The following is a 13,633-nucleotide window of genomic DNA, read 5'->3' on the forward strand; positions in this document are numbered from 1 at the left end:
CGTGCCATTGAACCTTCCAGAGAATCTACTATGTCCAGTGCGAAAAGACAGAAGCTAGATCAAGTTCCTACAGCCAGCTTAGATGCGGATGAGACACTCGATGATAAATCGGATTCTGACAGAGAGGATGACACTGCTGTGCTCTTGGCTAAGCTGCAGATGATTAAGAAGGAACAAGCAGCAGAAGAAGCTAGAAAGGTATAGAAAATTTTATTTTGTAAATATCTCGTGCTTTCTGAGACCATGCAGAAAAGAATCTCGTGATAGATCAATTCACATGTATGATTTGATGAAACATTATAATTGAAACACAGTAAGGAAGAGTTCAGCAGATCTATTTCTTCTCATATCTTGTTATGTATACAATTATTATTTATATTATTGTAAGAAGTGAGAGATATATAAAATTTATAAAAAAAGTAAATAGAAGAAAAAGAAAATAAAAGTAACAGAATGTCAAAAGTAATAAATAGACGTTTGTTGAGTCATGATGTAAAATACTTTGACTTACAATTAGTAGCTTCATCCCTCTATTTTACATTCATATTTTGCTAAAAATAAAAAAAAGTATTGTTTTCAATTTTACAGGAGATGGAGAAACGGCAGGAAGAAGAAAGGATATGCATGGAAAATATTCTTTCTGGAAATCCTTTGTTGAATTATTCCTCGCAAAGTGGAAGAGTGAATATGAAAGTACGAAGACGATGGGACGACGATGTTGTTTTCAAAAATTGTGCGCGTTCCGAACGAGTTCCGACCTAAAAAGAAACATGAAGTTTTCATCAATGATTCTTTTATGGAGAAGTACGTTAAATAATTCATGAATTGAGCATTAACATACATTGTAAATAATTTTTTTAACACATATTGAATAAAAGCATATTTTTTCTCTCTTTGTATCTTCCAGAAAAATTAATTGCAATATATATTTATATATATATAAGATGATCCAAACTGTAGAATCTCTCTCTTCTCATATTTCATTTTACATTTATGTGAAAAAAATATAAAACAATTCTAACAAAACTATTGATGAAAGATTACAATGTAATGCATTATTTAAATAATATACTTGTATTTGATATAATTTGGTCCTATTCAGATTCCTTAATATTTATAGAAAACATTGATTTATTCATTCCATAGATAGATGCTTGAAAGAAAAGTTAGTCAGTTGGAGAGTGCAGTCTTCGGTTGCCGAAATCTTTGATTCTGTAACTGTCTAGAGCACATGGTACACCTGGTTAAATAATGTACAGTACATGGTATTATTCTTACATTATTATTATTATACATTCTTACACCATGGTACAGTATTTATATCCTTGGCGATTAATCTGCATAAATGCCATCTCCCTCTAGATCTCCGCAAAGTTTTGTATCTCTCGCGACTGTAGACTCCTGCCAATCTCTGCTCTGCCCTCTCCTTTCTCCGCGTCACTTTGACATTTCGTTCCTGCGATTCCTATCTACGCCTTCAAGCAGTATGCGTGACATATGCATGTGTATGTTGGTAGCGATCCGGTCTTTGGACAGCGCGCAATGAATCGGTTAAGTATAACCAGTTCCAGAGCGGCCTTACGATATCAAAGCTCTATAAATCCAGGAAAATATTTTCTGAAAATCTAGTTACACATTTGCTACACTGGAAGTCATAATCAGATGAACGAAATTATAAATCGCTAGGTTATGTTGTATATTGTTATTATGTTTTATATTCTTATATCATTTATTCTAAAGCAAATTTATTATTTATTCTTGGCGCTTTTGTCTCAAAATAATTGTTATATTTATCAGTTGTCAAATGCTATTTTTGCTTTGAAATGTTTTAATGGATCAAACAGATATTGAATTAAGATAAAACCATTCTCATCCTTATTTTCTGTCATTTACTTTCTTTGCTTATCCATCGTTTATACTTTAAAAAAATATTTTTTGATCACCTGATTTTCTATCAGAGATGAAGAATAATGTGTTTCAAGGTGAAAATAGCATTAAATAGAGTACATCTTGTTGAACTTATTTTTAGAATTTAAAAAAAAATTATATAAATATAGTAAATTTCTACTTTAATGACATAACTAGAATAAAAAGCTATAAATCAAAATGAATATTTTGGCAATTTCTGCATTGATAATAACAATAATGTTCACTTGCATCTGAGCATCTGTGTTCACAGTTGTATGATTCTCAAGCATATTTTTTTTAGTCTGAATAATCCATTTTCTTTTTGCCACAATCTATTGTTTATATTTCAAAAAAGTATTTTCTGATCATCTCACATTTCTACCAAGCATTTTTAATTATTTTCTAAATCATTAGCTTTGTTTGCTAATAATCTTTTATTGCTTTTTACTCTTCCGTTGTCTCTTTTTTTCTTTTTTTACTCTCTTCTCTCTCTTTCATTCTATGCTTTTTCTTCATCTATATTTTCTTCACTTTTTTGTTTGTCCTTAATATTTTCATTTTCTTCATCCTTTTTCACTTCTCCATCAACTGTTCTGTTTTTTCTTCTTGCTTTTCTGCTTTGCCTTCTATTTCTTCCTTTTCTTCATCTTTATCTATCTGTTTTCCATCTTCATTTTTATTATTTGGATTATTCATAGGATTATTTGAAGGATTTGTTTCTTCTTTTTGCTCTTTTGCTTTTTCTTCTTCTTCTTGATCTATATTTTCTCCATTTTTCTGTTTTTCCTTAATATTTTCTTCATCCTTTTTCATTTCTTCATTTAACAGATTTGTTTTTTCTTCTTGCTCTTTGTCTTCTATTTGTTTCTTTTCTTCTTTATCTTTCCCTTGATCTATCTGCTTCAAATCTTCATTTTCAGTATTTGGATTATTTCTAGGATTATTCAAAGGATTTGTTTCTTTTTCTTGCTCAATTGCTTTTTCTTCTTCTTGCTCAATTGCTTTTTCTTCTTCTTGCTCAATTGCTTTTTCTTCTTCTTGCTCAATTGCTTTTTCTTCTTCTTGACCTATATTTTCTCCATTCTCAGTTTTCACTTCGTCATTCAACTGCTTTATTTTTTCTTGTTCTTTTGATTTGTTTTCTATTTGTTCTTTTTCTTTTTTATCTTTCTCTTGATCTATCTGTTTCCAATCTTCATTTTCACTATTTAGATTATTATCATTCACTTCTATCATCTTCATTTGTCTTTTTTTCAAATATTCTTCTAGAGTTTCTTCATGGATTTCAGCAACTTCAATAAGTATTTCAGCTATCCAGCAAGCTACTATATTAGCTAAAAAGCGCATTTGCTGCGTTGCTCGATCTCCATTTTGAACATCTGTCGTGTATCCATCGAGAGATGTTAAGCGTTTGAATATCACAGCTGCGATTTCGTGAATATCCTTCTTCTGCAACTCACATTGATGCCTAAGAATGCTCTTGACAAAATGTGCAGCCATTAGATATTGACACATTGTCGCATCCTTGTCTAACATTGTTGTATGTGCAATATCTTCTGTAATCTCTTTCACCCATTTTTTCATGAGCGGTGAAAATGGTGTTATCTTCTTCCTTTCACGTTTCTTCCGGCGAAGAGTTAGCGCCGCTTCTCTACAAGCAATTGATAGTTTGTCAGAAATTCTTAGAAATATAGAATTAAAGAAGTATTCAGCATAGTCTTTCTGATATAAAATTAAATTTGATATGTACTCTGGAGTTAAGCAAGATTCAGCCTCAATGATTCTAATAAGATTATTTACGAATGCTGGCGACAATATTGATATTTTCTCTTTCAATGTCATCAGTGCACGTAGTTTAGTCGGTCGTGCTAATTCTTCGATGCGAAGAGATCCAGAGATCACAGTGACTTGTGGTACATCATGCTGAATATTTACATAAATATATAAAATAAATTAATAATGAAGTTATAATAATTATTATATAAAAATGTATTAATGTATTATTATATAGAAGTACATTTGCAAAAAAAAAAAAAAAAAATAAGTGCAGTAGTGAACAGAAAAAAAATAAGACACTTGATAATATAATTGATAATACAAAGCAGCACATATATAAAATAAGATTAATGACAAATCCTTATTAATTTTACTATACTTTTTTTTATATGCACGTACGTATAAAAATTTCAAAATATCAGATTACTTTCATTTTCAACGCCTTCGAACGAGGCTTTTTCTGTATTCTTTCCTTTTTTGATCGTGGATATTTTTCCAACACGTCATCTTGTTCACCTTTAACAATCTCTTCCTCAACATTCACAAGTTCATCGTTATTCGTAGCCATGGTGGTTTATTTCTTCTTCTTCTTCGAGAGAGAGAGAGAGCTACAAAAAGTGTCATATAGAAAATATAAAAAATATTCTTACGCCGAGAAAGCAAAATATAAATTGTCTTTCGCGCGCAAGCAATCTCAATATCGTTGTACATACTCTTGTTCTTCTGTTCAAATTAGCGGTAGATTATATTTTTTATTACATCCATCTTATATTTGGTAACAGTACATAATAATTTGGAAATATATTTACAACATAAACATATGGGTAATTTACAAAAGAGAATCCATTGGGGAGAAACTTGACATTTTTCAAGATCTGTTTTATCAACTGTAGGTATATAAAATAAATTTCGTCATACCAAAAACAAAAACTGTTGTTCCCTTAATTTTACCCGAAGATGGCGCCAGCGTGATCGTGATATTTCGCTCGCAGAGACAGACAGCCCGTCCGTTTATTAATCGATCATTCCGGGAGTCGCGCTGTGCGTGAATCGCGCTCGAGTTTTGCCGCGGCCTCGAGATAGATAATTAGACGCGCCTAAATACGTCATCATCATCAGGAGAGATGTAGCTGTCAAGTGAGTTTAGCGCGTGAACGTTGTTGCCAGTTCCCACTCGGCGGACGCGACGGGACGGTGTCCTCGGAGCGAGGCGAGATGTGATCTCGTATAAGACACACGCAAATTGGTACATCGACGATTCGCGCGACGCCGATTGAATTAATAAAATCGCCGGAGGGAAGGATCGCCGCGCACCGGGACACACCAGAGCTATGACGAGATAACAGATGCAGAATGAGGCACAGCAGCAGCGGTAACCTATTCGGTTATGCAGTCCTCACATTCACCCTCGCTCGCCTCAAGGGTGAGTTCATTACACGATCGCGATATGTATGTATGTATGTGTGCACTTATATATATTTTATATATATATCACATACACACACATATATATATATATATACATACATACATCTCTGCGTGCTCTATTTTACCTTTTATTTATAATGCCATCGATTTTGTGCGAACGCTCGCGTATTGTGTCCGCGTGTTCGATTAAAGTCGGACACTCTCGAGGGTTATCAGAAAAATGGGGCAAGTTGTATATGCTATGCATTAAGGCTCACAAAGCGCGAAGTAAAGAATACGGAAAATTAAACGTAAAAAAATTAAGCCTGTATCAGACTACGAATTAAAGATTAAAGATTACAGTTCGATTAATCAAAACAAAAAGAGCTGAAATTAAAATTAGATTAAATTTCTTTATTAAATCTGAATTTTCAATGTAATCCCTAATATGAATTTAATTATGTGTATGTTTAATTTCGTATTCCTTTTTCCGCTTATTGTAACTATAATGCGTGTACGCGCGTGTGTCCTGATGTGGTATGTATGCTCGTCTTTTCAAGTATTGTAACTATTCTCATCAAATTATAGCTGTTCTGATCAAGTATTATAGCTATTCTGAACAAGTATTATACCTAGCTATTCTGATCAAAAGAAATTAGATTTAAATTAAATTATATTTAAAATTATTAATTAGAAATGATTAGTTGGAAATATTTAATACTTATTCTCTGTACTGGTGGATTATTTTTGTCCGTGATTTTTCTGTCAATTTCTCAAAAACGAATAATATATCCCAGTAAATTATTTTTCAAATTTATTATTTTAGTCTTTATTTAGAAGGCTCAAAGAAGGTATATAAATTTTTTCAGATTTTTTAAAACACTTTTACATATTAATAAACTTATCGAAAATACGCTGGTCCATCTGTGTGGTTAGAAGGTGCCAAAAACAACAGTATGGAGTAAGAGTTATAATAAAGTAGGATTTTATGTTATGAGAAATTAGTCTCACATGTTTAACAGAGTGTTTACTTCTTGGAAAACTTGAAATTCTCGGGTATTTCTATTAGAATTCGGACTTTTTTAAAAAATTCTCTTTTTAATAATTTTGCCCTTATGTTGTAAGTACACGTCGATGAGCTACATTATAAATTATGTGTTTAAAATATATATTTATCTCTATTTTTATATCAATTTTCAATGTCTTAACAAAATATTAAATATAAACAGTATATATATTCTTTATTGTAACTTTTAGTAATAAAAAAAAATATTATGAAAATGAAAAAGGTTCATCTTATGAAAGCTATTCAGTTTTCAATACATTTGCAAATCTAACTTGATACTTAAAAGGCTTTGTATTTTTTTATAAGTCATAAATAAAAAATATTAGGAAATAAATACAATAAAAATTTTATTTTAGAAACTTTCACCAAAAAAATCTTTAAAATATTTTTTTATCTAGACTTTTTTTCTTTAAAAACTGGAAGAATTTTCGGAGAATTTTTTTTTACAAGATATAAGTAGACATCCTATTCTTACTTAGTCATTTCAAGCCATTCTGATTTATAGAATATTTTATTAAAAAAAATAAACGTTTAATAACATAGATAGAAGAAATAAATAATTACTTATGCACCTATTAGTTTTTTTCATTATTTTTTTTTTTCTTAATATCGAGTATATATGTCTCAATATTTATAGTACACGCAGAAAGTGGAGTTGCTTGTAAAGATCAAAGTGGACACATTTATGAAAATGGTATCTATTATACTCCTGGACCTGAACCATGTACTTTTTGTGTTTGTGATAATGGCAATCCAAAATGGTGTAAAGCATTTATTTGCAAATTTCTCGAGGTATGTACTATTATGTACTATTAACAGTTATATCTTAAATATTGTAATTAAAGCATTTAAATCATGTTATATCTTAAATATTGCAATTAAAGCAGTTAGCCTTACATTTTAAAAGTTTCAATAAAAGGCTATAGCCGGATAAGCACACTAAAAATGCCCCCGACGAGTTTTCACATAACATTTAGCTTGTCCTCACTGTAAAAAAAAAATTTCCTCAAAATTTCAACTCCCTAATTCTATTATTTTCTGAGTTATCGAGAAAAACGTCATTTTCAGTTTTTATTTTTCTTCTCTGTAAATATTTGAGATGATCCCATATCAATTTTTTTCTAAACATTTATCAACAAAAGACATAAAAAAATATTTTTTCATTAATCTCGAATAAAAGCTCGATTTTTTAAAAAAGATTGAAATTAAGAAAGGGCTTTTTTAACATGTTCCTTTCGAGGTTCACTCACTAAACTTTTAGAGAATATTCTTTTTATATGTCTAAATACTCTTAAATTTTTTCAAATTTTTTGGTGCAACATAGTAAAAGAAAAATAAAATCTTTGTTTTTATTATTTTTTGATAATAATACGGAAAATTATTTATTTTTTTGTAATAATTATAATAGTAATTATAATAATTACAATAGTTATAATTATACTGCAGGATAGAAATATTTTTTATGCAAAAACAATTTAAAAGTTTATTTAAAAGTTGTATTTGCAAAAATTGTTTTTGCATAAAAAATATTTCTATCCTGCAGTATAATTATAACTATTGTAATTATTATAATTACTATTATAATTATTACAAAAAAATAAATAATTTTCCGTCCTATTAGCAAAAAATAATAAAAAATAGATTTTTATTTTTCTTTTACTATGTTGCACCAAAAAATTTGAAAAAATGTGAAAGTATTAAGACATATAAAAAGAATATTCTCTAAAAGTTTGATGATTGAACCTCGAAAGGATCATGTTAAAAAGGCCATTTCTTAATTTTAGTGTTTTTTAAAAAATCGAGTTTTTATTCGAGATTAACAAGAAAATATTTTTGTCTTTTGTTGATAAGTATTCAGAAAAAAATCGATATGGGATTATCTTAAATATTTACAGAAAAGAAAAATAAAAACTGAAAATGACGTTTTTCTCGATAACTCGGAAAATAATAAAGTTAAGGAGCTGAAATTTTGAGGAAAATTTTTTTTACAGTGAGGAAATGACAGGCCAAGTATTATTTGACCGAAAACTAGTCGGGGGCACTTTTTGTATGCTTATCCGGCTATATCCTTTGTACAAGTTAAAGAGTTAAATTAAAGTTAATTTTCTGCACAATATAGGAGAATTGCAAGTCTTTTCGCCGAGGTGATACCTGTTGCGAATTTATTTGCTTGGATGATACATTGTCGATATCTAACGACAAAGCCGATGGAACAGGAACTAACGCAATAGACGGAAATGCGAATTATGATATAGGTTTACGATCAGTAGCCAGTTTTATGACAGCAATATTTTCGCTGAGTTTGTTATTCTTTCTAATACATCGTCTACGTCAACGTAAAATACAAGGTAACGCAATGTCTTTATATGTAGTTTTAAGTTTTAAATTTTAATTTCTTTTTAAGATGTATAACAATATAATATTACTATCAAAACAAAAATAAATTACATTATTACAAAATATTATAAAAATTGTAATATATGATGTACTAGTTTGTGTAGCGGGACGAGAAAATAGGCAACTCGGAGAGGATCAGAGAAGCTTAAGCAATATGGGATATCTGGACAGAGGGTTGCCTCATGGGGTTCCCATGGATGACATATCTTGCGGGACAGGTTATTCACTATGGAAACCACCTGGTAGCAATTACTTTCCGCGCGGTGAGGCGCCTCCGCCTTACGAGGAAGCAATCGCTGCTGCGAGGGCGGAACAACTGCTATCGATGAACCCGCACACGTTATTGTCGATGAACTTTTCCGATAATTACATGCCGAATATTAACAATCACACGGGCGTGTCGGTCGTCGCGGACGCACAAAATGAATTAACTGTGAACACTCAAGCCTCATCCAACGATAATCATATAAGCACACCCCTGATGTCTTCGTCGAGCAGACCGCTTCCTAGTCCCAGCGCATACGCGTCTGGCAATTATCGACCAGTTAGCCAAAATATCAATGCAACATCCACTAACGTTGGTCTGAATACGAGCACATCTACCACCAATTTCACAATGGGAACAAACACATACGAAAATTTACCCATTTCGTCGATCGGTACGACTAGTTTCAACGACAGTCAACAATCTGGGATGAATAACGCTAGTACGCAACAACCACTATTACCGATATCGCATTCTACTATACCCAAGAATTATCGCCAGCACACGACGATCTTTCCTCGTCAGAGTGGTGCTGGGGCATTCACGATATCGGCGACTCTGTCAAATTCGGACGTGTCTTCTCATCGCACAATCTCTCGAACGTTAACATCTCGCATCACTGGCAGAGCGAAGGACGTTTTGACCGATTGCTCGGCGAAGGACTATCTCCGCTTATCACCGAGCAACATTGCGGCGCCACACGAAAGCTTGTCGCATTCCGTGCAATTGCCCACAGCTTGCCCGAACAACTACAAAAATGCTACCAAAGATGTGGACACGTTTTATACGGATGATACTCCAGTAGCGTCAGCGTCCAGTTTAGTAGCGCAATCCGAAGCGCAATATAAAACAAACACTGCAGACGTGTCTGAGAAGAAGATTCGCGATTACACGGTATGTAGAAATCATTTATTGTAATATCAATCTCATTGTGAGAGACGCAACATTTATTAAATATGAAATTTCATCTGCTATAGCCTTCGTTGAGTGCAGCTAACGAGATGAATGCAAGCGGCAGTTTCGAATCAATGACTTGTACGTGCAGCATGCAAGCGTTACCGACTCTGCACGATGACACAGACGACTACCGAAGCGAGTGCGAGAATTGCAAAAGTGCAACAGGTTCTCGTTATTATTTAGATAATGAAGACGAGCTAGTCACCTCTCTCCATGAAACCATGACGTTACACAGAAGACCGGACGAAGCAACATCAAGTGCCACACCACAGTATTATAGAACTTCTCTTACACTGCCGACGAGTACACGCCAACGTACAAGGTGATATATATTTGATCAATATAGAGTTATACAATTTCATAGCATTTTTTTTTTATTTTGATACATTAAATTATTTATAAACTCTATTGAAATTATTTATACAAAAAATTATATTTATGTCAATACTTAAAAGAGAAGATGAATTATGCATATTATGGAAAATTTCTTACATAGATTTTTAAATGTCTTTGTATTTAGGATTACCGGAGCTCGTGAAAATTGGTTTAACACTATGCCAGAAAGTTCTAGTGGGTCTTCTGACGAAAACTAAGTATGAAGAAAATAGAGAAAAATGTTTAAATGCGCAAATAAGATTATTATACACACACACAACAGACGTATACATACATCACACATATACACACAACACAGTATATGCATGTGTACACAATTATTAAAATTATCTATACAGAGTGTCCCAGAATTATTGCGCTTCTGCTCTCGGATAAGATCGTTGGTTGAATGTCAGTGCAATAATAATTTTTGCATCGTGTTAAGATTCAAGACAAAAATATACAGACTTCCTACATAATGTTTATCGCGATATAAAGAGAGCTCTCTTAAAAAGCTTTACAAATCTTTCCATTTCTTCGATACAATGGCAGTTTAAGTCTTCCAAAAATTCCCTAGCTTCTCTATACTCTCTATGTAACATTTGAGAGAAACTGCCAGTTTTTGGGACATCCTCTATAGTGTGATCGCCATAATTATACAGCATAATTGTCGCCATCATTATTGTCATTGAGTTCGAACAGACGCTGTTAGCGCTAAAAGTCGTTCTGGCTTTGTTACTTACTAAAGTTGGACAAGGACAGAGGAGCATGCTAATAGCGTCTCGTCGAATGCACCAACCATTACCATCAAAAAATGGAAGTTTGTGAAATTTTATAGTGAAACCTCTTAATCCAAAATAAATCGATCAGAAGTCCAATGAAAAACTTTACAGTAAAATTACGCAAACTTCCACACTGCATCAGTATTACTACTATCGCTGTTTTTATTATCGTTGTTACATTCTCTTATGTCATCACTTTTTACTATTCTTTGTTAAATTTTTTTTTTCTTTTGTTAATTTAGTTTATTCGCCGAACGAAAAAAATTTCGTTACATTCAAGGAATTATACAAATTTTAACAATAGATCTTTACTGTAAAAAGTAGAATAAATTCATATCTGTATATGTATATGATATTAGGAGAGAGTCATAAAAAATGTGTAACAAGTCATGTCATGAAATTCATTCCTTCATGGAATGTCTACAAACGCGCGACATATATTTCCATTAATATATATATATATATATAAATTATTATATTTGTTAATAATAAATATATAAGTTGCCTACGCGCGCGGCACCAACAATGTATTATTAAAGTATTTGATGAATTTTTGTGAGCACGAATAAGCGCCATGCTCCCAGGGATAATTGGAGAGTATTAATGTATTATTCCAGATCTCGCTCTTGATGATAGAAATATCCAAAAATTGATTGTTAACTTTATAATTTAGAATTGCCGATATTTTATAAATCTGTATATCAGGGACTGATAAAACTCGTGATTAAAATGATTTTCCTCGTTGAGTAAGAAACGGAGTTCGAAACATCGTTCGAAATAGTTCTTAGATGTTTTCTTGAACGATAACCAAATATATCGAATATCATTTTAATCTGAGTCTCTGATGATAGACGCATTTACGCAGCAACGTATATGTATACATATTTTTATGAAATCGCATCTTTTTATTTGAATGTGTTTTATTTCTTATTTTGAACATAATATTTTCTAGCAAAGTATAAGTTCCAAAGATTTAAATCTTTTTTTTTTCTTTTATTTTATTCAAAGTTTTATCAAAGCCTCAGTTTGTCAGAATATTTTATTCGGAAAGGATTATTATACGTGAGTGACTGATCTTTTATCAAATTTTTGATAGGAAACAAAATTGACTTTACATTCATCGAAGAATCTGTGATTCCTTATGCTTTGCTACTATGTAGATATATGTATAAAAAAAGAAAATTCGGCTACATATTATAACATTCAAGTCGGAAAGTAACAAAGACTGGAAAGTGCCGAAGTGTTGACATTAGGCGAGTAAACAAAAATGAAAAAAATTTGTAAGAAGTATTTTAATTGTAAATTATCTATAATTCGAGTAGAGAGAGAGAGAAAGAGAAAGAAAAAGAAAAAGAGAGAGCAAAAGAAGTACATATAAATACAAGTACGATTACATAAGCTGTGTTTTAGTTTGAACTTAATTGCGGCATTTTTAAAATTGGATAAGAACAGCACCGAGAAGCTTTTATTTCAGTATTACGATATTTATGCATTCTCTCTAATAATTCACACAACATTGAACATCCGAACGATAATTCTTTGCAATTGTAACGTGAAACTTCTTTAGGTTTCTTGAAACCTCTTGTAACTTCTTATTCTCATGATACTATAAAAATACAAATGATTAGCAAATAAATCTTTTCTTCCGATTGATCACAATACATTGTGAGTGAATCTATGTTGTTTAATTGATCATGCACTATATTTCCGATTGATTACAATATATATTGTAAATGAATCTATGTTTCCCATTTTTATTTTATTATATACTCTTAAATATTTAAAATATTTGAGAGTATATAATAAATTTAAATATTTTAAATATTTGAGAGAAAGAAAAAAATATGAAACGTGAAAATATGCATAGATTGTGATTGTTTCTATTAACTTTTTTTTCTATATAAAATTATTTATATTTATACACAAGTATATTTGAACAATTTTTTCCACGCGAATTCGAATGATTCGTGTCACGTTCTGCTATCGCACGTACATGAATTGATAAGCATATACGTTTAATCATTTTTTCGTTTTCATATTATATACATATAATTTGTTATATTACATATATAATACAGAAACATTATATTGCATATATTAATACAAAGGTGAATTAGCATAATATGCAATCGCGTTTATAAGCACTCAATAAAGTGCTTTGTCTTTTATTGTCTTTGCCAAGAATAATCCAGTCGACGCAAAAGAAAGCGTGCTGCAACAGTACAGGTAGAGTTATTGCTATTTGAAATATAATGTAATATCAAGAGATAGCCTTTTGTCTTTCAGTTATAACATGAATTTATGCGGGATCATCCACTCTTTTTATTAAGTATTTCTGGCGTGCTGAAATTGACATCGGGATTGAATTAGGTCAACTACTCCAAGCTGGTTAATCATATTCTCTTTATTGTCTAAGTGCCATATGTTTGCCAGCACTAAGCAAAACTGCAGAACGACAGTAGACACACAGTCGCGTCGATTTCTCTTCTTCTTTGAAATTATTAGCCTCGACTCACTATTTAAAGGGATGATTAAATGCCGGCCATGAAAAGTAATTAAATGAATGCTGTCCAGACAAGAAGTATATATATGACTTTCTATGTGAAGTGGAAAAATATGAGCAGTTTTAAATCATGATAAAAGGGAAAGTAATTAGATATGAAAATTTGAAGATTTAAAGAAGGAATGTATATGATTGCT

At 31.4% G+C, this 13,633-nt stretch overlaps 3 protein-coding genes across 4 annotated transcripts; 2 read left to right on the forward strand and 1 right to left on the reverse strand.

The window, feature by feature from the left end:
* Window positions 1–30: 30 nt before the first annotated feature.
* LOC140673206 (protein CWC15 homolog) lies at window positions 31–1,265 on the forward strand. Its single transcript, XM_072905949.1, has 3 exons — window positions 31–198; window positions 589–804; window positions 1,147–1,265. Exons 1-2 carry the CDS (start codon window positions 31–33, stop codon window positions 760–762), a joined length of 342 nt encoding a protein of 113 aa, XP_072762050.1. The 3' UTR covers window positions 763–804; window positions 1,147–1,265.
* A 1,216-nt stretch (window positions 1,266–2,481) lies between these two features.
* Window positions 2,482–4,252, reverse strand: LOC140673163 (uncharacterized). Of its 2 annotated transcripts, XM_072905881.1 has the most exons (3): window positions 4,112–4,252; window positions 3,659–3,831; window positions 2,482–3,559 (listed from the first exon to the last, which is right to left on the reverse strand). In XM_072905881.1, the coding sequence occupies exons 1-3, from the start codon at window positions 4,250–4,252 to the stop codon at window positions 2,482–2,484; spliced, it is 1,392 nt and encodes a 463-aa protein (XP_072761982.1). The 2 variants fall into 2 exon arrangements, with proteins under 2 accessions (XP_072761982.1, XP_072761973.1); XM_072905872.1 differs by having other exon boundaries at window positions 2,482–3,831.
* Window positions 4,253–4,733: 481 nt separating this feature from the next.
* LOC140673154 (uncharacterized) lies at window positions 4,734–12,569 on the forward strand. The gene is made up of 6 exons (XM_072905860.1): window positions 4,734–5,107; window positions 6,795–6,949; window positions 8,277–8,505; window positions 8,650–9,713; window positions 9,797–10,098; window positions 10,297–12,569. The coding sequence occupies exons 1-6, from the start codon at window positions 5,038–5,040 to the stop codon at window positions 10,367–10,369; spliced, it is 1,893 nt and encodes a 630-aa protein (XP_072761961.1). The 5' UTR covers window positions 4,734–5,037; the 3' UTR covers window positions 10,370–12,569.
* The last annotated feature ends 1,064 nt before the right edge of the window (window positions 12,570–13,633 follow it).

Source organism: Anoplolepis gracilipes, chromosome 1, assembly GCF_047496725.1.
Source record: "Anoplolepis gracilipes chromosome 1, ASM4749672v1, whole genome shotgun sequence".
Taxonomy (NCBI): domain Eukaryota; kingdom Metazoa; phylum Arthropoda; class Insecta; order Hymenoptera; family Formicidae; genus Anoplolepis; species Anoplolepis gracilipes.